Source organism: Poeciliopsis prolifica, unplaced genomic scaffold (assembly GCF_027474105.1).
Source record: "Poeciliopsis prolifica strain line A6 unplaced genomic scaffold, Auburn_PproV2 SCAFFOLD016, whole genome shotgun sequence".
In the NCBI taxonomy this organism is placed as follows: domain Eukaryota; kingdom Metazoa; phylum Chordata; class Actinopteri; order Cyprinodontiformes; family Poeciliidae; genus Poeciliopsis; species Poeciliopsis prolifica.
In genome coordinates this window covers 2,770,446-2,797,793 of record NW_026562391.1, presented here as the reverse complement: position 1 = coordinate 2,797,793, position 27,348 = coordinate 2,770,446, and the positions used below count along the sequence as shown (strand labels likewise).

Below are 27,348 nucleotides of genomic sequence, written 5' to 3'. Positions count from 1 at the left end.
AAAGAATATTTTTCAGATGCAAAGGGGAAGGCATCTGTCAAAACTCAAATATTGTCAAATCCAGACCAAATATACAACAAATTCAGTTAGAACAAGCTGATTCTTCCAGCATACTAGTTCAAATTAAACTTCATAAGGTAGATGGAGTTCATAAAAGATGGAGTGATTATAAGAAATGACTGTAATAATGAAAACAATTAAAACGTGTGAAATACAGCTATTTAATTCTTCACTGTTAGTGCTGTGCGTGTTTGAAATCTTCATTTCAAACGTTGAATTCAACATGCTTATGACATTTTACATACATTATATATAGTGTTTATTCATTCTTGTGCTCTTTAAGTTCATGACCGGTTGTAAAGGAATTAACCAAACTCGGTCAAAGATTATTAAAAATAAACTGTGATGTTGATTTAGCATATAAACAAGTTGCAATTTTATTACAGTTGAGCATTGAAATTAGAAACAATAATTTTCACGTAAAAACAGTGACAGTAGTAAACCCTAATGCATATCATATTTGTTGTTACATTCTGTGTAACAGAACCGGCATAAGTGAAAAAAAACACACAAAAAACAAGAGAATCTTCATTGTTCATTTTCCAGTCAATGCAGTCATGCTTGTGATTATTGGAAGCTGAATCTGTATTTGAAACGAGAAAGCTGCTCAATCAGGTTCCTAATAAATCAAAAGTCTGAGTTCATTCAGAGTTAGTCCTTCCTTTAAGGCCTCTCCTTGTACGTCCACCATAGCTGGTGTAATCGTCTCCGGGCCGCAGAGCAGATGCAGCTGTGGAAGGAGGTGTAGTGCTGGCCCTTCACCTGGTGCACACAAAGCAACGAGAAGACGTTCAATTCAACACGTTAGGATTTGTTTTTTGCGTATTTCTCCACTCCTCAAAGGAAATACAGACAATCAAACAAACAAACCATATTCAATAAATGCCTTAATTATGGTCGTAGTTGTTAGTGGTACTTATCTGCTTGCCAGCTCCTTCTTCAGACATGACCTAAAAGAGGAGGCTCTCTCCACCGATTTATACCCCTGAGTAGAGGCCATCATGAGAAACGAAGAAGGCAGGGAAAAGGAAAGAAATAACTTTTGTTAAAAAACAGGCACAAGACCAAGGAAATTACATCCGGGTCAAGAAAATCTAGTATTCATAGACAGCAGTCGGAAATAAAGAGAGTAACATATGCAGGAAGTTCATTTAAAAAAAAAAAAGACAGCAAAGATCTGAATAACTCCTTAGCGTGACTTTGAATTACTGTAGTTTTTAAAAATTGCCACTTGGTGGCAGTATGACACCAGAGATAATATAATAAAGGCCTTCAGGGTATCCCAGAACAGTTTTCACATGATTAAATATCTCAGATGAGTGTAGAATGCTCCTGTAATGACAATGAATCCTAATCCCCAACTCTATCTGTAAATAAAATCATATATTTCTGAAAGGAAGACATCTGTCATCTTTTTATAATTCTTGTTGACGCTGACACGTTGTACTTTCCGAAATTAAGTGCATTTTCTCTGGAAGTTGCACGTTCCTCACCCTGGCTCCCCGATGAAGCCTGTCCTTCATGATGCCGATGAACTCCTTGTAGGACAGCTGGTCATCGTGGTCAACATCAAAGATCTTAAAGATGGTGTTCACCAGGTGACGTGTCAGCTTGAGTCCCGTGGCCACGTACACTGCCCTTGCAAACTCATCTAGAGGGAAAATACTAAGACGTCTGGCACTCGCACAAAAACCAGGAAATGGAGCAGCAGCAATTAGCACCTGCAGCTTCAATACCTTGTCCGATGGAACGCGAAGCGAAGTTGTACATCTGCATGGCAATGGCGAAGTCTTCAAGGTTGTTGAGGAACTGGAAGAATGACCTGAACTCATCGAAGGTGATGCCCTGAAAAAGAGAAAGTAGGTGAGAATCTGCCAGATAAAGTGGGGAAGTAATGAAGACTTCCTGAGCAAAGTTCTTCAAATTGGGGGGAATAATGAGGAGTTTCAATTGATGTACACCATGCTAAATGGGTCGTGTGTGAACATAGCATTCCTCATCATGCATCCACTTGTCTCATATTAAAATGAAATCAAAAACATATATTGCTGCATTTTTATATTATTCCATAAATGAGAAAAACTGAGATGCGCTATGAATGTGAGAGTTAAAATCGCATTCAAAATAATAGCAACGCAACATCACAACTCAGACCCAACAGTCGGGACATACGACTGGACGTAACTGAATCGTTAATTAATATGTTCAAAATGATAGCAGTGTGGCATTAAATTAGTACAAAACATGTGCCGTACTGGTGACAGCAAATGTTGCAAACGCTGATCATGATGCATTTTTCTCTAGACACTAATATGGGTCACTCTGGACGAGTTTGAGAAGAACTGTCATTTTATTAAAAGGTTGAGTGGAAAGGAGGAAAGAAAGCTGCTCAGCTAAACTGATCTCGAAACGCTGAAAAATGGAAACGGAGAAACTACAGTTTAAATTGATAGAAGAATACTCAGATGGCAAAGATGGCTGGGTCAAAACCGAGCAGTTGACGCGCAGTCACTCGGTTTTCAGGGTGCTTATTTTTGCACACACCCTTCATGTTTGTGATACATGTGGCTTACAGCAGCTTAGCAAACACAGCAATAATGGCAGAGAGGCTCGATTATTACCAGGTTGGAGGAGGAGGAAATAATGATTGACGAACTGCAACATCTCATTTTATTTGCCATGTCATCGTAAAAGAAGAGAAGGTTTAGTTGTGACGATTGATCACCGCATCAACTGCGACAATGAGAGCTGACTTTGACCGTGTGGCCAATGAGCATCTCCCGTGGTGACCAAAGAAAAAATAAAATTTCCTGCGAGTACTGAACAAATGAGAAGATTCATATGTAAAGCAATGACTCCCAGAAGGAAACACCTAGAAAGTACCATTGTTGAAAAAACAACAGCACACCGACTGACTGAGGAGGAGCAACGCAGCATTTTGAATCCTGAACTCCAACCAGAGTTTTCTCTGACACATCGTGGCTCATGTATCATATGGTGTCTAATTATCGGATAACCAAACTGGACATTGTTTTACTTGAGAAGACCATGCCGCTGAACCTGGAGGAGGAAATGCGGTTGAAGTGTGTCTTGAGAACAAAACGAATTTAATAATCAATTTGCTTCACTTCTGATAGAAAATGACAAAACCGATATGTTTTCCTTCATTTCATGTTTTGATATTTGGAAAAGAACTTGCAGTGTTCCCAAGGTGTAATCATGTTTGGATATAAAATCTGGTGTTATTGAAATTTACACACTGCTCTTATTTTGAACACACAAAGAAGGACATTTATTTCCAAACAAGGACGAGGAATTTCATTAAATACATGTCTCAAACTCGTAAAAAAAGAGAAAGTTCACAAAGGCTGCATGACATGCCTTGTGCTGCTAATTAAATGCAAAATTGTGAACGGAAATATTCATTTAACCTAATAAAATAAATTTGAAATAAAAAAAATAAAAAAAACACAACCAAATAGCAATCAAATGAAGACAAGCACAAGACAGCGGTAAAATAGCTCAAATGTAGCAAGAAAACGAGTGACAGATTGTGGCTGCAGGTTGCGTTTTTTTTATGAGGCAGAAACAAACCTCCTGCTTCTTCCACAGCATGAAACAGAGGAGGGACAGAAATAGAGTTGGGTTGCAGATCGACACAAGGAAGATGAGCCAAAGCATAGCTATCCTTCACTTGACGGACAGATACACAGACAGACAAACAATCACGTGTGACTGAAAGTGCTATTAAAAGTATGTTTGTGTGGGTCCTTGTGTGAGGTCAAGTGAAGGGAAGAAGCGCTGAAGTGTTGAGAGCATCAACAGCCCTCGGCGGACGCCTCACTGGGAAAATACTGGCTGTGTGAATTGCCTGAAAGGCAGCGGCACCAGTACAGAAGGAAAATAGAAACGTGTCTAATGATATGCGGAAAGGAATAACGCCGAGTGCTCTCAAGGTATTCTTTGTTTACGTGTGCGTCGCACCTTTTCGTCCGGAATACACTGGCGGACGTTCTCCATGTACGCGCTGATGTTCTCGACGTTGGTAAAGCGCAGCAGGATTTTGGCGAAGTCTTCCTCGCTAATTGTGGTCATTCCTTTGGAATAGGTCAGAAACTCAATTTCCAACACCTCAGTCTGGAGGTTATCCATAAACCTGGCAAGCAGAAAGGAACGGATGGTGAGGAAGAGGGAGGCGGGGAGGAGGAAAGAGACATTTACCATGTGGCCAGCATGACCTGCTACCTGTAGAAGTCATCAAAGGTGAGCTCTGCTTTTCCCTTCTTTCCAAAGAAATGGACCAGTATGGTGGTGTCGATGGTGATGCTCTCATCCGAGCGCTATCAGAGACAGAGGAAGAGAGATGGATCATAAAGGATGTTTGGAGGAGAAAAAAAAAAAAAGCAGCGGAAAGGGGGCGAGTCCTTCAAAGATCCAGGCTGGGTACGGCTTAGGCAGACGAGCAGGAGCCAGAATGTTGCTGCACGAACGCACGACATGCACCGGATGAACATAAACACAGCTTCACCCCAGATATCGGCTGAAATCATTAACAGCCATGGAAGATATCAAACAAACCAGGCTGGGCTGCTTTGCGTTGAGTTTTTTTTCACATTTCGCTGTGATACAAGCAAAAACTTCAAAATACTTCATTGAGATTTTGTGTGATAGATCAGTACACGGATGTGTGCAACTGTTAAACTGGAAAGAAAACGATTTTTTAAAAAAATGTATTCATGTATTTTACACACACAAAAAAAGAAAAGTGTGGCACACATGTTTCAGATTAAAACATTTGCCCACTCTTCTTTGCAAAATACCTCTAGTTCAGTCAGATTGGGCACAGAGGCTGTGAATGTCAATGTCAAGTCTTTTCGCAGAATCGCAGATGGATTTAGGTTTGAACTTTGACTGGACCATTGTAACACATGAATATACTTTAATCTACAGCCACCACTGTAGCACTGGCTGCTTCAGACTGTTGTGCTGCTGGAAGGTGAACCTCCGTCTCACGTCACTATGCTAGCAATGTCATCTGAAGAGCAATCAACCCTCTCTCATAACTGACCCTAGCTGATTTTCAGACATTTACGGAGGCAGATAATATCACTGGATGAAACTGATTGCTTGTGTACATGTCGACTGATAAACAGTTACCCAAAATTATTAAGGAAATTACGACCGATTTATCAGTTCGTCCCTATAAAGGACCTTTTGGGTTGCTTTTCTGAAAAAGGCTCTTAATCTGTATGAGTTTAGGTTGACGGTCATGTCGGTTGTGCCATTACCTTGTGTTGGCCTATCACATGAAATCTAAATGAAATGTATTGAAGTCCGCCTTAAGAAAAAGCATGGATAATTTTGCAATAACTTTATATTTAAAAAAAAGCAGATATGGTACTCCAATCCCTGGTGTAAAGTCAGGGAAATGTTCCATTGGTTTTTCTGATAAGTTAAAATAATCCTCATTGTGTGGATGATTTTTTTTTTTTTTTTTTAATTAACCAAATCTGGTCATCACATCCAGATTTGTGCAGTCCAGGCTGGTCAGGAGGTTTGCTGTGGTAGCTTCAAATACAAACTAATAACAATGAACACAAAGCAAGCCCACACAGTTAGCACAAAACACAATGACTAAACAAGTCATGCCAAGAGTCAGAAGAAGAGTAGGGATGGACTGTCCGTCAGCACATTGAACAGGTAGATCATGTTGGACACAGTTCTGAACAAACAACTCAAACATAACCCAAAAACACATCATGGAGCACACACAGAACACATGGAGGACACCACATTTCATGCATTTCTCAACGAACGTCACACAGGAACAAGTGAACAGGACATCACATCCCAAACAGAAGTGCCGCACAAACCCAACGGAAGCACAGATGCATAAAACATTTCAGCAGATTCCACCTTTTTCCCTTAACTGATGGCCTCCGGTCCGTCACCTTTCAAACTCAAATGGTGTAACTACCTTGTTTTGTTGAGTTTGGTCTTCCATCCTCCCCAAAGTGTTTGAAGTGAATGTTCCCTAAGTGATCCTGGTCATTTGAAACCCATTCAATGGGTTTTTAAGGCTTTTCTATATTATCTGTTGATGAACTCTTTAAGCTTTAATCCCTTTTAACTTTAACTTCGCACAATTCCTAATCCTTTTGAAAATGAAGAACGGAATGAACAGCTCTTAGTAAGAGGTGACGATGATTTTAAGCTATCAGGGGAAAAAAGAGAGCCCATCTTCTATCTCACTGCCCACCATGCCCCCACCCAGCCAACCCGTGAGTCACACTCACAGCCATGCTGAGAAGAACGCACACGTCAGATTGAATGAAAATCTCGTTTCATTCGAATTAAGAGGAGCGCTTATGCCATTTCCATCATCATCATCATCATCATCATAAATATCATCACCACGATGCCATTCGTGGTTCTACCTCAAGGGTAAAATCCTAAAGTCCAACATGGGACAAGAAGGACAAGTCAAACAAGATGACAAGGTTTACATGAGACAGGAAGCAAACAGTTTTAGTTGTGTTTAACTTTTATATGTCGTTCATGTTTGTTTTTTACCATGGAACAAGAAAATATCAGTGACTAAGTTAAGATATGGTCAGAATTATTCACATAGATTTATTTGCCTCTTTTGGAAGTTGAATTATGTTGGACTGATATCATTAATTCAATTAAATAATCTTCAACCAATTTAGTAATCTACTAATTGTTAACTGGAGCGTGTATATTTAAAAAAAAAAACATGTCAGTTTGATGAAAAAAAACCAACATATTCAGAACCGTAAGTAAGCTAAAACTGAACAAAAGCAGATAAGAGTCTGCATTTAAGATGAAATAAAAACAAAACAACTTTGTCTGTGAATGTGTTTCAGCCAAAACTCTTGAAATCAGTTTTTGTCAGATTGTTAGAGCATCTCCTGAGCACAACTCTCTTTAGATTTGACACCTGATTCAGGTTTGAGCTTCTTCTCGCTATTCGGAAATTGTAATTTTCCTGTGGTGAAGCTATTCCTTGTTGATTTGGACGTATGCTTACAGTCCATCCTAGATTTCATCCTACCCTAACACATTTTCCTACATGCTTTGAAGAAACTTCAAATGAGTTTTTGCTAAATTTAGCAGGACTTGGATGTTTTCCTTCATTAGAAAAGCCTTCCATCTTGACATTTCACAGCAAAGACCAATTTTCTTCTCATCTGTTCATCAGTTTTGAACAGACATCCAGTTCTTGGTAATGTCCCCGTCGCACCATCTTTCCTTTTCTTAACAGTGGCTGTCTTCACCTTGATCCACGGTAAATAGCTTGGAAATTATTTTGCGCCCTTCTCCTGACTGATACCGTATGGTTGCTGCTTAAAGATTTCTCCCGCCTCCCCAAAGAATATATTTCAGTTTGTTTTTCAGTTACATTTGACAGGTTATCATTGAAGGTAGAAAACATTTGGAAATAATTCAAACTCCAGACATCTGACACACGAGCCGACCTCATGTGACCTGCCGATCGATGCTGAGAAGAGAGAACGGGATTACTTTACTGAACGTCCTCTTTCACTTTTGTCTCTTTGGGAGAACCGTCTTCATGTAAACATGAGCTAAGCTTAAGGTGATTTCATTGTCTTGGCTTTCTTGTGTCACTTTACTGGATGTTCTTGTCACTAAGCCTTTTATTACTGACAAACAGCATAACAATACTTTTGCTCTTTTATCTTTAAACTGACACATTACCAAAGTCTTTATGACACACAAGCTGTGCAGACAACTAGACAGCATCCAGATGGTGTGTGTCTCTGCCTCTCTTCCCCGCTAACTGTAATCCCCTCTTCCTCACAGTCGTGTTGTTTTTCTCTTAAAACGACTAAGCCTTTATCAGAAGTAAAATCCAAACATGGAATTTAGCTTGATAAGTGGATTTCTGCCCACAGCGCTTTTTCTTTTTCTTTTTTCAAATTCAAAGACAGAAAAGTGACAGCAAATGGGGCCACCAGTTCAATAAGTTATGCAGGAAAAGATTTATAGATTGAATTAAGTGACAATTTATCACAAAAACATTTCTTTCACTGCACAGATTTAGAAGAGTGTTTTTTTTCTTCTTCTGATCATAACAAGCTTATCTTTCCTGGAAGAGTGTCGGGAGCAGCGTGAGCTCATCATCCTCCTGACATCGTAATGGTTACCACGCCCTATAAGGCACGAGCCAACACCTGGCGAATGCATGTGTCTGTTTGTCCACCTGTGTGTGTGTTTGCGAGCTCGCCTGTCTTTGATCGGGGGCGCCGAGAGTAAAAACAGTAATTACCGATGTAAACGCTAAACGTTCTTTCTCACCCTCCCGACCTGTGAGTAACACTCGTGAGGAAAGACCCGTTGTCGGTCTTTATTCACATCAGTCAGCCCACACCTTTGGGCTACGGACGTATTCAATTTCTGCATTTTGTCATGTCACAACCACAAGCTATGATGTATTTTAAAGGGATTTTACGTTATAACTGCCAAGGGGAGGAAGCAATATCTGGTTTTATTTTACAAATAAAAACCTGGAAATAGTGACGTCTTGTTGTGTTGGATACATTGTGTTTGCATGTAGAAGAAAAAGTTGAGTTTTTATTTGACAAATGTTCTTTTGCTAATTTTTGAACATGTACATAGAGCTGCTGTATCTCCAATGGTGAAGATATATTTTCTAATTAGCTGACTGAACTTAAAGGAAGGTGAATGCACAGTTTCCAAGTTTTCATTGAAAATAAAAGTTTTTAACACATAAAAAAATACGTTAAAAGTTTGACTTGTGGAAAAAGTTAACAATTTTTGGGATGACAAAATGTAAAAATAAAAAAACGCTAAATATTTTTATAGGCACCGCATCCCCTCTTTTCATTTACTTCTTTCTTTTTTTTTAACCCATGTTGTTACTGTTTCTTTTCTCCTTTTAGGTGTCGTATTTTCCCGTTTCCACTGCCGCTCTGATAACTGATCTCCTTTCTCTCCATCCTACCTGTCAGTGTCTTCTTCAATTGACAAACACCAAGGCACTTTTCTCAACCTCCCTCCTTCTCTGCCTGTCACTCAGTGCCAACCCCCCCAACACACTCCTCAAAGTTACAATAGGGACTAATCCGTTGAGTAAACACATCTTTCTCAAAATACAACCTAGTTTCTTTCTTTTCCTTTAAATGTACTTCCCGAAACGCTTTTCTTCTCACCTCGCTTTGTTCCTCGACATTTGTTCAGTCTGCTGACCTGTGTCATCTGCTTTCGGCCTCTCTCACCTCGTTTTGTTGACTCTCTGATTAGATCTCTTTCTGTCTTTCTTTACCCTCAGGTTTTCCACTTATCAGATCAGATTCCATTGGATTTGAAGCAGCCCTTTCATTTTGCGCTTTTTGTTGTGACTCTGGCTCTTTTTTTGTTAAACATTTCAAATTTGTCGGTGGAAAAAAAGCCCCAAAAAACAATAAATACACCATTTCTATTTTGTACACATCTAAAGTTTGGGCAGTTTTCCGTATAAGGTTTTGGTTGGATAAAAAAAAAAAAGGATCGATAAAAACACAGAAGTGATAGATTGTACTTGTGTTTTATCGTGACTCTATACCGTGTTGTGCAAAAGTTGTAAACTGGTCTTTAATTCCTTATTTATTGTACATAAGCTGCTGTATCCTTTAAAAATGATATTCACCAATATACAAGCAGTTCATACAGAGCTGCACAAATAGAAAACCATGTGAGTCAGACCTAAAAACCATACACGGCTGCTTAAAATATATTTGACAATGTTAGAGTTGAGTGACTTAGCAAGCGAATAAAAAAGAAGTCCCTCCTTGAAAACAGTTCAGCCAGTAGGCTGACAATGAGCAATAAAAAGTTCATTTTAATAATTCAGAAGCTTGACATGTCTTTGTTTTGCTGACAGCTCCTCGGCCTCCGTCTCATTCGTCTGTCCTGTCCAATTTACATCCCGACAGATGAAAGACTGCTCGGTATAAATACAAGGTCGGCCCCGAGGAGCAGCACTGTTATTACCGCAACAGCAGCTTCCGCTGCTAACCACAGCCACCGGTCTGTCATTAGTCAGCTAACCTGTTAGCACTGTGCTAGCTCTTATTAATCATTACACATCCTTGTTTTATCCTTTTGTTCTCAGAAACCAAAGTCAAAGTTGAAACTAAAAGATTAAGGTCAAATGTCACTACTTTTCTTTGTTTTTTGTTTTTTTTGTCTAAACGTTTTAGCTCTACAAATATTTTCCACTAGCAAAAACTATAGTTTGTTTCTGTGGTATATAAACAATTACTTTCATCTGTCTTGTGAACTAGGAAGTGAACACTTCCAGGAGATCTTCACAGCACTGATATGTGATGTAATTAATTAGGCATGTGCATACAGTAATTATACATAAAATGCCCTCCGTCTTTGGTCAAAACCTTTCAAAATACATTAGGATTAATCTTTATGTTTTATAAAAGTTTGCGACACCTCATTACAGTTCGTATGAATAATAAATTAAGCATTTTCATTCGTACAGTATAGTAGAGCATCTGCAGCCTGGCAACTTTTTTGTAGCAAATATTTGCTTAATATTTCTGAAAATAAACATATTTGTAATTTAAAACGATACACATTACCTACGTGAATCCAGCACGTTACAAAAATGGACATTCTATTTTATCATATTAAGGCAAATGAATGTGTTCTGCAGTCTAATTGATCATAATTCTGTTATTGCTTCAATCATTATTTGACACTAAAGTCAACATGACAAGCAGTATGGAGGGACTGGATGGAAACGTTGTGACTCATTAAAAAGAAATTGATAAGGAAACAATTAGGAGGTTTTTATTCTGAAGGTGAATGTTTCGGAGGTTATTCTCGTCAAATCAGCCATAGCAAAATTTCTTTCAATCAACAGGGATATTAAAAGAGGATGTATATTAAGGCATTTTATGCATTAAAACATAAAATGAAGGAATGACAAATGGAGAGATAAAGGGACAACTGGATTTGTGTACCTCCGCCAGGTCAGAAAAGAGGACTTGACTGGCGCTTCGCCTCAAAACATCCCAGTAACTCCGCGCCACAAACTCTTGGCTGTCTTTTTTTAACACCTGTAGGAGTGGTGAAGCAGGTCCAGGATCAGTTCACTTCAAATTCAGTTAAGACAAAAATATCTATGATGTGAATTAATTATATGCTCAGACTGTTTTCAAATACTCTTTATAAAACTGTACCAACATGATACTACACAAAACATGAAATAAAGTACTAAAAATTAAGGACTAAAACATAAATAGATAAATAAATAAAAATATATACATACTACTCTTATTAATACAAAACCATTGCAATTTTATTTCTATTTGTTTGACAATAAACACCCTTCACAAAGTGATGTATTTGTATTATTGATCACTGAAAGTGAGTTTTCATGTGCTGTGAATCAATTTGCACATATTGAATGCAGGAAAACATTAGCTTTTTGATGAGTTATTAAAAACAAAATCAAATAAAAACATCCATCACAATCAATGATGATGTTGTTTTTTGCATACATTGATGATTTGAAAATATAAACCTTTTGTGATACTGAAAAAAACACACTTCATTGCAAAGACTGTCATTTAAGAAATTAAAATTTTTGAAAAAAAATTATGAAATATTTCAGCTGAATTTATTAATGCCATTAATAAACACATGCTGATTCATAATACTTCTATGTCCAGCTTTGCAAAACCATAGAAATGGATCAGAATCAATAAATACATCTACGTTTAGTGGTTGCAAATCTACTTTTTACCTATTTCCCTCTAAAACGGTCACTTATCAAAGGATTGTTTTTTAAAGTTGTGCCCTCTAAGTTTACTGGGTTTGTTTTTTAAGATAGCACAATAAACCCACTCCAGTAAAACGACAATAATGCAGCAGTGTTTACTTGTAACAGCAGAGTATATTTGTAGTTAAACAGAAAGAGCCGCCGTGCGAAACGTCTGGCCACCCACCTTGGCTTTTCTCTCTGGGGAGGAAGCCACTGCGGCCATTTTAACATGACCCTGCGCCACTCTCAACTTCATAGTGACAATGGAGCTGTCCATCACAGCACTGACAGAACAAGTAGTGTGTGTTTGTGGAAAACAGAGAGCTGCGTATAGAATAGAAGGTGGAACAAGACTGAAAAAAATGATTCACAAAGAAACTGAAAATTACCAGCTTTCATGTTTTCATGAGAGGTATTAGTTAATAATAAAGCAATTTTGCACTAAAATGTCTAAATATCAAATTTAACAATTATTCTTAGTCCACTATTCAAACAATACCCATAAATGTACTGGCAAAAATTATTGAAAAAAATTACTTTAAGACGGAATCTGAAAATAGAAAAATGTGTCTTGTTAGTGTTTTGTCGTTCTCTGATTGAAATGCTGTTTATGTGCTCAGACAACACTAACAGCAGTCTGAGAGGCCTGCACCAATAATGAAATCACCCATTCTCTTTGTAATAAAGAGAACCTCCCCCAAACACTAACACACACAGAACAGATCGTACCTAAACATGGGCTCAAATGGAAAAACACTGATTGCGTTTTGGAGCTTCAGACCATCAAAGTCACATCCCACTTGTAGTAAGAGTTCATTTCAGCTGACCTCTTAAACATATTACTCTGTTGCTGCTATTCTTATGTCCATTCACCCCACTGCTTCCCCGATTAGAGGGCAAATCGGTCAGCTGGCATGACAGATGGACACACAGCCTCGATTTGCATCTTTCAAAAAATTCAAACACAGATAATTTTACTGGAGGCATAGGATCAGGTGGACTGGAGCGATTGAAGACTTCTTTAGGCCACGAGTTTACGTCAACAGATGTTAAAAGAGTGATTCAAAAATACCCATCACTTATAGAAATAAGGTCAATTTTTTTAATTGAACTGACCGATATTAGACTATAAACCTTATAAATACTTGCTTTGCAAAGATGCAAAACTATTTCTGTGCCAAATCTTGCGATCAAATTATTACAATCACTATCAAAGCACCTGCTACACCCAGTGATTTGAAAAAAGTCACAGGTAATTTTGTTGCCTGTGAATGAAAATGCTATTTAAAACACTCCACACCAAAGAAATGCAAAACTGACACAGAAAACCTTAAAAACCTGCTGCATTTTTTTAATCAGCAGAGCACAGAATGATTTCCAGATTGGGTTTATAGAAGAAATTGGAGAGCAAGCAGTGACGTGACTGCAAGCTCAGTCGTCATATAATCAAAATGTTCTAGCGTGACGTTCACCCCAAATTAATTACAACATATTTTCTTGATTTGTACAATTTTCTTTAAAAGAAAGGTGCATAATCATCTTGTTTGATGTATGGCCTGATCATTTGGACCTATTTTTGTGAGACAAAAATGTCACTTATAAGAATTAAAGAACCAAACAGGGAGGCACTAGAAACAAGAATTTTTCCTATTTTCTAAATTAGAGTAGACGAATGGCTACAAATTAAAAGAGGAAATCTTGAGGAGAGGAGTTGTTCAGTTTTTGGAATTGAGCCAGAGCATCGTTATTTTTCTACAAACACATGTAGATGAACTAGATCTAGATTTAAGCTAGTAATGTCATTGGAATCAGACACTTAAGTTTCTGTTTGTGTTCTGATCATTATGCTGAAACCATGAACACAGACACCAATGGTTCTCTCCTTTCTCATCATCATCATATCTGTTTTTTCATGTGTCAAAAGAGAACGAAAGGAGACTAATAAATTATGACTGGGGATACATACGCTGCTCATGGGGGCAACCTGATATCCATACAGCTGCATACTCTAACGCACAGAGGGAGAGACAGAAGAGGACAGAGCATGCAGTCAGAAGAAAGCAGGAGGAGAAAAGGTAAAATACATGTTAGTACATGCAAGGAAGGAGGATGTGTCATTTCCTACACATCTGAGATTACAATTTTTGAATTCGTACCTGACATTACAACAGCAAGCACTGCATGACTCAGAGCAGTTGATGCATGTGAGGCAAAGTGATTGATTCTTTTGATTGTTTTAAGGCTGAACGATAATTATTGAAAGTGTTTTTTGTGAGTTATATGCTTCAGCAGGAATGAACTGTATACGTAACGATGGTTAAAATTTAAATGCAGGGTTCAGCGCTTTTTATCAATGCAATGAAATGCATAAAGCTTCAGTATTAAGCACTAATTTTGCTTTTCATAAAAATAAATATGTTGTGCTTAACATAACCCCGAACTGTACAAACCCATAAATGCTCTGGTAAATATGGTACATACAAATATGACCATTGAGAGAAATAAGTGTAAATAAGTTTGATGTCTAACAGGATTTGAAAATCAAACATTTTTGTAAAAATGAGTTTTAAAAGATGAGATAAACACATTGTCAGGTACAATATGTTACATAACATTACTTAAATTAACTACAAATGGCTAAGACTAAATTAATAGGAATGAAGCTGGAGCTTCATTATTTATTTCAATATTAACTGTTGTCCATCCTACAGGAAGCACAGATGCTTCCATTAAAAAATGTTTCTGAGATTTATTTATTACATATTTGTTAAGAATGTCACTATGTCCTCACTGTATGGTGTGGCACAGATCATTTGTGAAAAATTTGAGCTCCTTCGTCTTCTCCCTGTGGTCATACCTTCATCTGCAGAAATGCTCAGCTCCTGCTAATAAGTGGGTCTTAGCGCTGTCAGTCACGTTTGTGTATGTGCTAAAAACATCCTCCCCTTTTCCGCCGTGGATACACCCATGCCATCACATGGCGGCGGGTAAACAGTTTTCCTGTGGCATGAGGTGATTTCTCGGCCATTAGCACATTGAGGAGCCCATACATGGGAATGATTGACAGCGTTAAGACAGTGTACAAATTTAAGACTCATTTGTTTTCCAATGACAAAAACATAGCAGTTAGTCATTGAAAACAGTTCATTTTTCAATGCACTGAGCTAATTTTGTGACATTCAAAGAGTATCAGGTGTATGCAAACATGAGAACTGAAGGAGGCTATGCTTATTTTGTGATTTGAAGTAGCTTAAGTATTAAATGGCTTAAATGTCATCAGGATTTAACATGGATTTGCTTATGAATGATGCAGGTCGTGTTGTAATGCAAGGTTGCTTGTTATTCCTGAGCTTCCAACATTGCAAAGGTCAGGATGACAAAGCCTGAAAATATATCAGATATAACAAGTAGACTTCAGTGTAATCGTCACGGTAACAACACGGTTGCCACATGGTCAGCTTTCACGAGGCAGCATGCAGTCCACACTAGTCACAGGAAAGACTTAATTTGTTTTCATTTCTGATTTTCTACTGAAGATTGTTATCTTGAATAGTGATGTGTGAAATTCTGCACATTTGTTTATTAACTTTGACACATTTAACTTTCAACAGTGTTGAAAAGTGACAGAAGCTGTTTAAAGCAACATTTATAAAGTCATTTTAAATATTTGTAGATCTTTGCAACTCTAATTTGTCCTGTAAATTAGAGGAGTGTCATTATAGTCAATGTCTGCAAAGAAATAGCTGTAAACGTTACTCCACAAACATGACTGGCAATGTCGCCTTCTTACCAACTGAGCTGACTTTTCCGCATCTCCTTTCCTCCCCTTCTTCTCGTTCTTCTTCCGGAAGATTTCTTGGAGCTGGAATGAGGGAAACGTTTCATCAAGAACTTTTACAGTTACTATCATGGTAACGATTTCATCATGATAAATGATAAACAATACGGTAAATGCTCACTTCTATTATTATTATTAACATGGGCGATCTTTTATTAAGTAATGTTGTGCTTCATCAAAACAGATCTTAACTGACAAAGTTTGGACACCCTAAAAACTATTCACTCTCATAGAGATAGAGCCAGAAAGAACGCTCAATTGCCAGTTGTCACATCATCCCATCCTATTAAAAAAATGCTTAAAGATTTTCTTTCTGCAACTATTAATGCTTAAATAGCACAGAAATCCTCATCTATTTCTAGAAATCGTCATCTATTTCTACAACGTCCAATGTGGGAAATATACCCTGAGTAGCACCTGGCTGCTCCCACAGGATTTTAAACCATTACCACCCCCTGCTGCTGTACTACCACCCCGCTCCCACCCACCTCCACACTCACTACAATCCCTTCCTGCCTGCAGCGTTTTCAGTTAAAAACCTCGCATCCTGCTGTGCATATAACACGCGTGAAGCCTTCCAGAAAAGCTACAATCACTCTGCTACGCTGTTTAATAAGGTGATCTCATAATCCGGCATTTTCAGGTGCCTTAAATGTTACAAAAATGTCGGTTAAAACGTAAAAAAAATCACATCTCCAAATTATTCATTATATTCAAGAAATAAGTAAACATGCAAAAACATTAGAGCGTTTCACAATCATCACATTTGATCATGTACACTACATTTTTCTTCATATTTTCATAATTTCATTCCCATTTGGCATGAATTCTCACAACTTATCCCAAATTCTCACAATTCCCATTTCCCACAAAGAAATGGGATTGTAAATTTTAAATGTTCAACTGTACAATATAAAAAAAATGCAGTGAAACAAACTGTTGAACATTTCCCTTTTCTTTTCACATTTTATTCAAAAGTAATCTCATAACATTGGCTGTCAGTTCATTTAATAACCAAAATAACACATGTATGTATTCTTTGATGGTTCTGTGCTAGAAACTCACCACCAAGAACTCCCTCTTGTCCACCATCTGGTTGCCGTCTGCATCAAACATATTGAAAGCAATCTTAAAGCCAGCATGTGGTTCTGGAGAACAGATAGGAAAACACACACGGTGTGAGTGCATGCATGCGTTTACTGAAGGTAATTTTAAAGCCAGAAATAGCAAGGGAAGACATAGCAGACAGGCCACACAAAAGAAAATAATGGTTTAATTTCAGTAAATGAAGTTTCTCAGAGATGTACCCTGTTCTTTGAGAAGAACTCTGGATGCCTGTTTAATTTTGCAGACGATTTCTGACAACTAATGGTGCATGCTTTCAAAAATCTGCTTAAAGAGACAAAGGGACTAAACTAAAGGGCTATTCAAGTAGTTTTATCAAGTCGGGTCTGCTTTTGATGTGCTCTAATTCAAGATCTAAAATGTTTGGAGAGAACAAAACCTGAGCAGGACAATTTCATGCTACAATACAATTTTATAAGACTGAAACCTTTATTCTACATGGAAAAAACATCAAATATTTTGATGCATTTGCTGGCATTAGAACCAGTATATGTTGATACCATATTCTAGATATTAAAATGAAGAAATTTAGTACACTGACTTGTCAATACTGGCTGGAGTAACTACAAAAACAAAACAAAAATTTTTTTAGAAACAGTTTGTGATTTGCAAAATCTTTACTCATTTGAAAGAAAAATGTTTTGCTTTCCCAAAAGAATTGCTAAAATCTCATCTTGGATTGTTCGGTCTTGTCTCATGAGGTGGTTTGTATAGTTACACTCCGACTTAACTTGTTGACATTAAAAATAAACCCGTAAAACAAAAAATGACATTCAAGCATGAATTGAACATGATTTTTTATGAACACGATTCTTTATGGGGACCAGTGTGTTGGCCAACATTTTTCCAGAGGGATCCATGGCCCCCCTAACCCACCTCTTGAGGGCACCACTGAAAGTGAATCTTTTCAAGTAAACACTCTAGCAATGTGGTGTTTATTTCATATCAAACTCATAAAAAAATACTAATTCAAAGCAGCAAATATACATCCTATTTTTACAGCTACCACTCACAAAAATCTCACCTTATTCACATCTGACCAAAGAATTTAATTCAACTGGATTCTTTATTTGCCAGTAAAAAAAAACTGATTGTTTTTCTTCATATGATATATGCAGATTGGTGGTGTATGGACTCTGTCATGCCTTTTTTAAGAAAGACTAATACAAGATTTGAGCAAAAACCAAGAAAAAACTTTTTTTTTTTAAAACATGGTCAGATGATATTTTGAAAATATGCTGCAACTACAAGTGCTGCAACTACTTGTACTTGCAGCAATTATTTAGAAGTCTTTCATCCAGATGAAAGACTTCAACAAAAAAATGCAGAAACTACAAGTTTTAGATGTATATCATTTCCCTTTCAAACAGCAAAAGTCAATCACGCCGCAAGATCTTAACTGGGAGTAAAAAAACAAGTGCCATATCTGATTAAAAAACAAACAAACAAAACATTAAGAATATAGTGAAAGAAGAAAGCGTAAGCCCTTAACAGACTCACTTGTCAGGATGCAGAGCAGAAACAGATACTCCGTGTACGAGATGATTCCTAGTGATGAGATCAAGACAGGAGAGTTAGGAAGGTCACATTTGAGGCATCTTCTGCACTATGTTTACAGAAGTTTAAAGCTCCTGGATCTCAGGGCCTCACACACAGCCATACACACCGACGCACCCTTAATCCTCCCGGCTATGAAGATAGAATCTCAAAATGTGTCTTCTCCCAACCGAGCCACCAGCAGCCATTTGGCCCCACACAGCGTTCACAAACATATCCAGCGGAAGACACGCTTGTTTCTGTGTGAATGTGTGTGTTTGGATGAGCAGGTGGAACATAGCTTAAAGAGTTAGATTTTTCTGCTTCAGGCACATTTTCAATCTCTTCCTCTCACTTTTTTGTGTCTGATCGCTCAGACAGATCAGGGTGACTTGCTCTCCCACCGGTGTGCGTGACGAGTGCGTGTGACGGCGAACATGACACCGGTCGGGAGTCGGAGTGTGAGCCTTGTGTTTAGCTGAATGCAGGCTGCTTTGTGCGGAGCAGCTGGTTTGGAACCGGACTCGCTTAAACCGGTGCAGATCTGGACCTGGAAAGGCCAGAATGCTGCTCAAGTATCTGCCTACATTCTGAGTGTTTATATTGCAACACACTCACGAATAAAGGGTACAGCGAAACACAATGAAATCATAATGACTAAAAATGAAACTTACAAACACCTAAGCGTGACCAAATAATCATTCACCTAGTTTGGTTTAAAGTTTACATTAATCATATTTCTGGCTTTTGGCAAGAAAGAACGCTGTTCTTTGAAAAAATGCCACAGCAGTGTCGGAAATGGTGCCACATGCTGGCAGTTTTACTTTGTACTGATAGTGAATTGGAAATTTTAATAACATGACAGCCTTAGCAGCGACAACAAAAACATAAACTCTCCTTTAACAGGGAAAAAAAAAAAGGCTCCAACAGAATCTGGCTCAGTGTGAGCTGCCATCTGCCACAACTCACTGAACACAGGCCATACTGTACATCGCTATAACTAGTGCAGACGGTACAGCTCCTGCAAATACCAAACTCTTTCTTTAGCACAGTAAATCTTAATAATTGTTCAAAAGACAGAAATAAACCTGGAATCTAAAAACGGAATCCAGTGTAAGTGCAAACACCTTAATGGTTGGAAAGAAGCTCATTGAGTATACCTACAGATGACGAAACTCCTAACATTGCCCAAATTTTTCAGTGAAATTATGGTTAACGGAAATAATTTCAAGCTTTTTTGCGAGCTCTAGATAAAAGAAATTCTGTAATTGCTCTGTAGCATCTTAGAATAACCTCAAAAGACAAGGCTACAGAAAATTGCAAAACTGTGAACTACATCCATAGATACAAACAGTTCTCCAACAATTTACATTTAGCCAGCTGCATCTTTTATGCTGAAGTACACTGTTAAAGTAAGTATATGCCAATTTCACATGATAGCAGTCTTTGTGTTCTGTGTGATGTAGCATTAAGTGTCTTCTGCCAATTACAAACACAGATAAACACATATATTTAGCTTACACAACAGATAGTTCTGAAATAAAGTTGAATTACATCAGGGTAAATTACCAAAATAAATGTTTGAAAACAGTTAAAGTAAAATATGTATTACTATTATTATATTTTTAGCTTTTCACATTCCTCAGCTTCTCTACATTCCCATATCATTGTGATGATTTCTTTGAACTTTTTACCCTCATTTCATTGTTTTCTACACTTTCAAATGAAATGAGTCCTCCTACATGTGTCCCTAGTTTAGACCAAATCAAACCCTTGTAAAAGATACAACCTGAGCATATTTTTAGCATCATTAGAGAAGAAGTGAATCACACATGGTATGTTATTTTTAGCGTCTCCCTGAATGTGTGTGTTTCAGTGTAATTATCACTATGGGGAGTCGGTCCCTGACTGTGCTTTCTCTGTTATGTGCTCCTCTAGCAAATGCTTAATTAGGGCAAGCTTATTTCTCATCTTTCACCAGAGAAGAGGAAAGAAAATTTTTTTTTTTTTTTTTTTCTTTTTCTCGGCAGGCTGTTTTGCTGAGAGGAACAGCATGACGACAACCTGGATTAGTGACACCTACAGTGCAACAAAAACTCACACACGTCATTTAATCAGCGATTGAAAACGAAGCCCTGTGCCGTGTTAAAAAGCAGCAAAAAAACCCCAAAAACTGAAGGTTTCTCAGATTATTTTAAAGATCTTGTCCTATGGCCATTTGAGATTTTTTTTGTTCAGGCAGCTTGGATTTCAACAAATAATGAATGAAAATATGCAACCTTGCATGCAATGTAAAATATTCCACTAGTCGTATTAAAAAAATTTTCTTTTTTTTTTTGTTTTGGACAAATGAATTAAAGAGGCACCAAGAAAATAAGAGTCTGGTGAAGGGAAGTGATGCCTTTTCATCTTGATCAGAGAGCAGCCAATTGGAAATGCAAACAATTGAGTCATTAAACACATTACATTAAGCCCTACAAATTACATCAAGAATGAGAAACAGAAAAACACCTAGCCTTATTTATATATTTTTACAAAATGGAGAAGAGATTTCTAAATCATAGCGTCTGATTTACAAAGTAAAAAGCGTTAATGGCATGGTCATCAGGGTGGGAATTTGCACACTTTTTACATCAAAAAATAGATGAGATGAAGATCTGAGCTATAAATTTAGAGAAGTGATGAACTGTTTGCATCCACATGTGCATGTCTGCTGACCTCTTTCTCTAAGGTTGCGGAACAGTTTGGAGGATCCTCTCCATACGGGAGGAGTATCTGACAAGATTTTCTCCAGTTCCTGACATAAACACACAAAAAGCACGATCAAAATTGCTCAACAGGGTGCCATGCTCTAACTTGAACTTTATGGAGAAATAATGCAAAGAGTTGGAAAGTTAAAAGTCCCATGCAATGGAAAACATATCCATATGACAGGTAATTTAGTCTGCCACTGCGACAAAAATGATGACTTCAGTACATTCTCGTGTAGAGAATCCGAAGTTAATCCAAGAGATGTGTGGAGTTGTACAGACATAATGATTTTTATTTGTATCTTGAAATGCTGTTAAAGATTGAATAGAGCCATGATAACAAAGTGAGAAAGATAAAAGATAGAGCCACAAAACAGGAAAAAACATAAAATAATTTGCAGAAATTACACACATCTTTGCGACTTGTTTGTTCAATACATGTACTGGCGCAGTGAGTCAAGTCTGTTTAGCTGAAAAAGCTACGCAGTGCGAAGAAAACAACAGCAGATGTAACATGCAAAAGATATCTGACTGTGATGAGAAGCAGGAAATAGGAGAGATATAAAGTGTGTTTCCCACCTGTTTGGTCAGGGACCTCCATGGCCTCTTGTCTGCCAGAGAACAAGACAAAGGAACAGAAAGACGAGAAGAGTTTGGGTGGGCTTGGTCAGATAGCATCTGTATGATCTAGAAAAGGGTCCTAATGTGCAGGGTACAGTCACAACACACACATCTACACACACACACATGCACGAACACACACACACTGTGTATACACTCGTCATAGCAGATCCCATTTGTACTGTCTGAAGTGGTCCTTGCCTGCCTTTGTAGTACTTGGAATGTCCCTGTAAAAGCACATAGTACTTTTGTTCTGTTTTATACAACAAAGTTCATCTAATTCAACTTCAAAGGGGGCAGAGGATGGCGGCTGCTGACAGGCTACGAGTGGCCGTATCGCATGACAGTCAGATGTAAACACACACGTACAGGTGCACGGGTCTGCACGCTATTCAATCATATGACTGCTGAAAAAAAAAAAGGGGAGGAAAAAAAAGAAAGGAAAAGAAATTGTTTCTGATTGCATCAGTGTGCAATCACATTTCCAAACGTGGAACACTCAAGCGTAGCCCACCAATTTAGATATTTACAAGTTAAGAGAGGGAGCGTACATGAGAGCAAATGGAATGTGTGTCTGCGTGCGTCTGACTAACATTAACCTCAGACTAAACAAAAGCTGTAAAGCCATCTGCTTTGAGGCCGGCTGCTCAGACCTAATCTGTTACAACTAGCAGCAGGCTGACAGAATCGGCAAAGATGTGCTCATAAACCGAGGATTTTTGACAGCCTCATATCGTGGCAAAATAAACATGTTAAATAAATCCCAGACACTGATGGAAACAAAACAAAGATCAGTGATGTGAAGTCTATAAAATTCTCTGACTAGTCAGTGAATTTGAGCTAATTGAAAACTAAACTACAGTCAAGTTCAAATAAAGGTAGCTAACAAAATATGAAGTACAGCTTCCATAACTTATGAAAAAGAAGCATATGAGCAAGTCTGGATTGATTGTGTTTTTTTTCTCAAATTCAAACAGGCTCGGGTACATTCATCGTTAAATTCATCGTATTTTTGGTTTTTGAATATTTAATTTTGGTCAGGGTTTTGCTAATACTCAAAGTAAGTCCAGTAAACCTTTGGGTGTAAAGATAAATTACACCCAAAGATAAAAATAAATTACGTGGATTTAAGTTATTTTTTCTTACACAGTTATGATTGTCACTTGATTTAAAAATGAGGTAAAAGTCTTAAAAAATTGTATCTAGTTAATTTGAAGCAATGGGAAAGGATATTATGTGACAGTGGTGATGAGTCAGCAAGACATAGAGCCACCAACAGCCTCAGAAATATTGTTGTTTGATCTTAAACCAAAATATGTGCCACACAAAACATAAGTTGGTAAGCTCTTATACATGTGCACAGTGGCCATATTTTTTGGAAACAAAAGTGTTAAATGTGAATGTCTGACACTTACTTCTTGGTTCGCTCATGGTAACAGACTCGATGAAGTTCTGTGGAGTCATGTACACCTGTCCTTCGTACTCTACAGAGCTGAACATCCGGAAACGATGCTCATGGGACGACATGTAGACATCTCCATCCTCAAAGTCAAATGGACGTGTCTGCAAAACGTAAAACCAACATTTTTACGTAGATCGCGCAAAATTTACATCAGCAGCATGATCAATATGCAAGGAAATAAGTTATTTGAATGTGAGTATCATCCAATCTGGATCTGAACAGACTTATCTGCACACTCCTAATATGAAAAGGATAAAATAGTCTACAATACACTGAATGTGTAATCAAAGTAAAAATCCTCAATCTTAGTTTGGTTGAAGTGAACTCTGGCACAATTCGAATGCATAAGTGAATGCCAAACGGGCTGAAGACCACTCCAGAAGCAGGAAGTGAACTGTAGCACAAGGCATTCTGGGTAAATACAACGAACGCAAATCTGCTAGCGTGAGAAATGTTTTGTTTGCTTTTGCCAAAGATAAAAGAAATTCTATAAACACTAAAACCTAATGCCACTCAGTTTTTGCTCACATTACATAAAGAAGACGGTTGCCCCCAGTGTCTTCTTCAGTGTTTTTTTGTTGTTTACTTTAGAGGCTCTTGGTGCAGCGCCACCACAGGCGAGAGGAAAAATAGGTTTTTCAAAGGGTTTAGTTTATTTGACACTGTGCAGTGTGAAAGTGAACCACACCAGCTGAAAATGTAACAAATGTTGCAACTTTGATTCCCAGACTATCAGGTATGAAAACATCCTCAGATAAATATGTTCAGAGCTTTTTCTACAGATCACAGCATTTTCAGTAGTCCAGGACAAGCTCAGGTGAATATCAATAGGTCCGCTTTACAAACTAAAAACTCCTGTTCAGTTTCGTCAACCCACCTCCTCAATCTCATAAACTTCAGCATCCAAGCATCTTCCTATTGCTGCACTTTAATAATAAGCATATCCACTTGGTGCCATTCTTGGCACCAAGTCTTGATTTAGCTTGATTTAGCTCTCTGAGATCATGAATAGCATCGGCTCTTCTGCTACAACTAAACAAGAGAATACAGGCGCACACAAACACACACAACCCGGTACTACTTTCTACTTGATTGGTCTCCATCTCTCTTTCAGTATAGACCTGTGACTTCAGCTGTATTAGCTAGAGAGCTTCACCAAGAGACTGTAGCTGTGCAATTAGCAGAGAGATTTCCTGCTTGAGTTCGTGCTCAGCTCAGCGATCATGCTAATGAGCATGCTAGTTCATTCATAAAGCTTTGATGCTTCCTTTACCAAACAAGCTCAAGAAGGCATGAGTACGAGATGAATAGTTGGTAGTAACTGTAATGGGGATTAGGAGACTGCACCCAGGGGTTTGACTTTTACTAATGAATTTAGTTTTTAAAGTTTTCCAAAGGCAATCCCATGCCGCTCAACATGTCAAAGAAGTATGCAGGCTCCATTGAAAAGAGAGAATTATTCATTGGTAGGGAGCATCGACTGGACTTCACATGGTACAATTTGTTCTTGTCTAGTTATCATGAATCCACCACTAAAACTGCAGCTGGCTGCACTGCAGATGCTCCAGGTGTTTTCCCCTTTGGCTTCCTGGAGTCTCCCCTTCACAGCTGCAGCGTTTTATTTTCTCCCTATGCCGTTCTCAGTATTGCTTATAAACCACCCCGAGTTCTAAGTATTTTCTATAAACTACCCCGAGTAAATCCAGTTTTGTCAGTGGGACTACAAAACTGAGTCACCTCAAATTCATTTCTACACTACAATGGAAAAGTATTGGGGTTTTGTACACTACAGCAGTTAACTTTGGCTCCAATTACTGTATTGGAGTTTTATGTAAAAGACCAACAAACCGTAGTGGATTATCATAGGGTGTTTATAAAATCTGAAACGTGTGGTGTGTTGTTTATATAGTCAATACTTTCAAGTTCAAATAGCAGTTTCACTTTAATTTTAGCTTTGGCTGCATGCTTAGTGCTAGTCTTGTTTCTATAAAAAGAAATGACAAATGACAGTAAATATTTTAAAGACACTTTCTTTTATTTCAGTTATTCCTTCTGGGAGTTGACCTAAAGTCAAAGTCCACAACATGTTTGATGGGCAAAAGGTGGAAGGCCCAGAGCATGCCAACATCACTCTGAACTACAGAAGCTCAATGACTGAAGTGGAGGGGAACAAAAATTCAGATGTCCTAAAAATTAAATTTTCATAAACAGCAAATTAATCAATAAAATTGACTTGTTGTCCAGCTCCACAACCATGACAACTGACAGGGAAACTGCTTTTGAAAGATCAACTGCCCAGACTACCGTCAACAGGTCTGTAGCTGATTGCTGTTTTGAAACTGCATCCCTGAAAAACAGCATTTCAGTTGCTATTGACATTTTGTGAATTGTGACATTCCCAGGACACTACTGAATACTTCTCTTTTGTTGCTCTTTAAAACATAGCTTACTGTTGCAGTTTTATAGGACAAAGCATTAGAATTACCCGACAATGAAAAGATTTCTTTAACTCGATCAATTAAATTGTTGTCATTTTTGTTGAAGTAAGTGTTTTGTGAAAATGAACTGATTTGATATGTAGTGCATCAGCCTCAATCCATAGCAGGTTGATTTTACTCCTGGAGTTGTTCATAAAAGTTGAGTCTTCGGTCACAAGTCTAAGTCAAGTTTTAGTGTGAGCAATGCAGGGACGCAACTTTGCACTTTCTGGGGTGAATATGGACACATTACAGCAGATCACATCATTTACACTTGCACAAACCGCTATTACATGCAAAAAATGCTGGCTAAAAATCGTTTTTACGTCATAGGTTTGGCGCCCCCTCTGGTGCAGCGCCCCTTTGCGTGGCATATAGTGTGGGCCACTGATTAAATCAGACAAGCGTCTAAAAGTCAAGTCATCTTCTCTATGAAATATAATCTTATGTTTGATGGCCAGGAAAAGGCAGGTTATAAATGTATTTAGAGTGCATTTATGTATGACTTTTTAAAACGTAAAAATGACGGGGAGGATCATTTTAATCCACAAAGTCGACTCGCGACAGTCTTGAGCTTCTCTTAAACTTACAGTCTCAGCAGCCAGACCGTGATTGTTTTCCTCTTTCGAATAAAACTGTATCGACAAAAACAACATGTTTTTATTTAATTCATTATTTTTCTCAAGTGTGGTGCTTCCATTATGAAACATGATTGTGCCTGTCAAGATGTGTCGGGTTGTTTTTATCCGTCATAGCGCGTGAGCCCTGTCACGAGCGCGGCTGCGCAGTGTGACGGTTGGAGCGCGTGTTGTCGTTTCAGCACCAGTTGAGAGGGAGAGCGCCAACCCTTCCTCTGCAGCCAAACAGTGAGCGAACTGTTTCCACCGTGCGTGTTGGAAATAAATGACACACTTTACCCACACCCCAAAAAAGAAAAAAAAAAAAAATGAGGGAGAGAAAAAAAACATGGTAAATGCTAGGAAAACCAAAGCGGAAGCCGCGCGCGGAAGGATGCATGCCGAGAATACACAACACTTGACTTGTGTTCTTAATGGGGTCTCTCTCCCTCTCTTTTTTTCGCCCTTAGAGGGGCCCTTGTGTCAACAGAGATCCATTTTTACGTCGCTACGTGTCACAACAGCTAACCGGCTCGCGAGCTGCCGTGTTTTTGTAGCCGCGTACCTTCTCTTTAGCTTCAACGGTCGGGATGGACGGCAGTGACAGACCATCGATGCTGCGCCTCATCATCCTCCTCCTGTCGCTCCACATTTTGTTATAAAAGTACAGAGCCAGGACACCTCCCGCTGCGGCACACAGCCCGGCTGTCAGACACCTCCGAGTCCGTCGTCCGCTCAGGCCTGGAGCCCCAAGAAGCTCGCTTTTAGTCGCGGACCAAGGGTTCAGTTTGCCGGCCAGCGCTGCCGCTCTGCGGAAAGCGGCCATTGTTGCCGTCAGTGCTGCTGCTGCTGTGACTGTAAGTTTAAGGGCAGCTCAAGGCTTGTCGCGAGTCGACCGGTTTCATCGCGAGATGTTGGTGAGGCCGAGAGCGAAGAACTCCTAGCAGGGATTTGGTGCTTGACTGAGTGAGAGTCAGTGATTGATCTAATCCACTGTGAATTATTAACGCATGTGCGAGACCAAGTGACTCGCATCTT

General features: G+C 38.4%; 1 protein-coding gene across 11 annotated transcripts; it reads right to left on the bottom strand.

Annotated features, from left to right (window-relative positions):
• Nucleotides 1–207: 207 nt before the first annotated feature.
• micu3a (mitochondrial calcium uptake family, member 3a) lies at nt 208–27,348 on the bottom strand. 11 transcript variants are annotated; one of them, XM_055041371.1, is made up of 16 exons: nt 26,876–27,347; nt 23,170–23,317; nt 21,713–21,744; nt 21,102–21,180; nt 18,348–18,395; nt 16,788–16,825; nt 15,675–15,746; nt 13,851–13,892; nt 11,082–11,177; nt 6,498–6,512; nt 4,306–4,400; nt 4,044–4,216; nt 1,797–1,907; nt 1,554–1,711; nt 981–1,045; nt 208–825 (listed from the first exon to the last, which is right to left on the bottom strand). In XM_055041371.1, the coding sequence occupies exons 1-16, from the start codon at nt 27,134–27,136 to the stop codon at nt 819–821; spliced, it is 1,440 nt and encodes a 479-aa protein (XP_054897346.1). In that variant the 5' UTR covers nt 27,137–27,347; the 3' UTR covers nt 208–818. The 11 variants fall into 11 exon arrangements, with proteins under 11 accessions (XP_054897346.1, XP_054897341.1, XP_054897343.1 ...); XM_055041366.1 differs by having other exon boundaries at nt 1,797–1,905; nt 4,045–4,216; nt 16,788–16,870; nt 26,876–27,345; XM_055041368.1 differs by lacking the exon at nt 6,498–6,512 and having other exon boundaries at nt 1,797–1,905; nt 4,045–4,216; nt 16,788–16,870; nt 26,876–27,344.

Excerpts from the sequence above, each read along its gene's own strand:
- micu3a (XM_055041367.1), bottom strand. The coding sequence starts at position 27,136 with ATGGCCGCTTTCCGCAGAGCGGCAGCGCTGGCCGGCAAACTGAACCCT. Across the intron at positions 1,908-4,043 it reads GTGTATTCCGGACGAAAAGG|AGGGCATCACCTTCGATGAG; the intron begins TGCGACGCACAC and ends TTTCTCTTTTTC. Across the intron at positions 1,046-1,553 it reads GGCTTCATCGGGGAGCCAGG|GGGTATAAATCGGTGGAGAG; the intron begins GTGAGGAACGTG and ends GCCTCTACTCAG.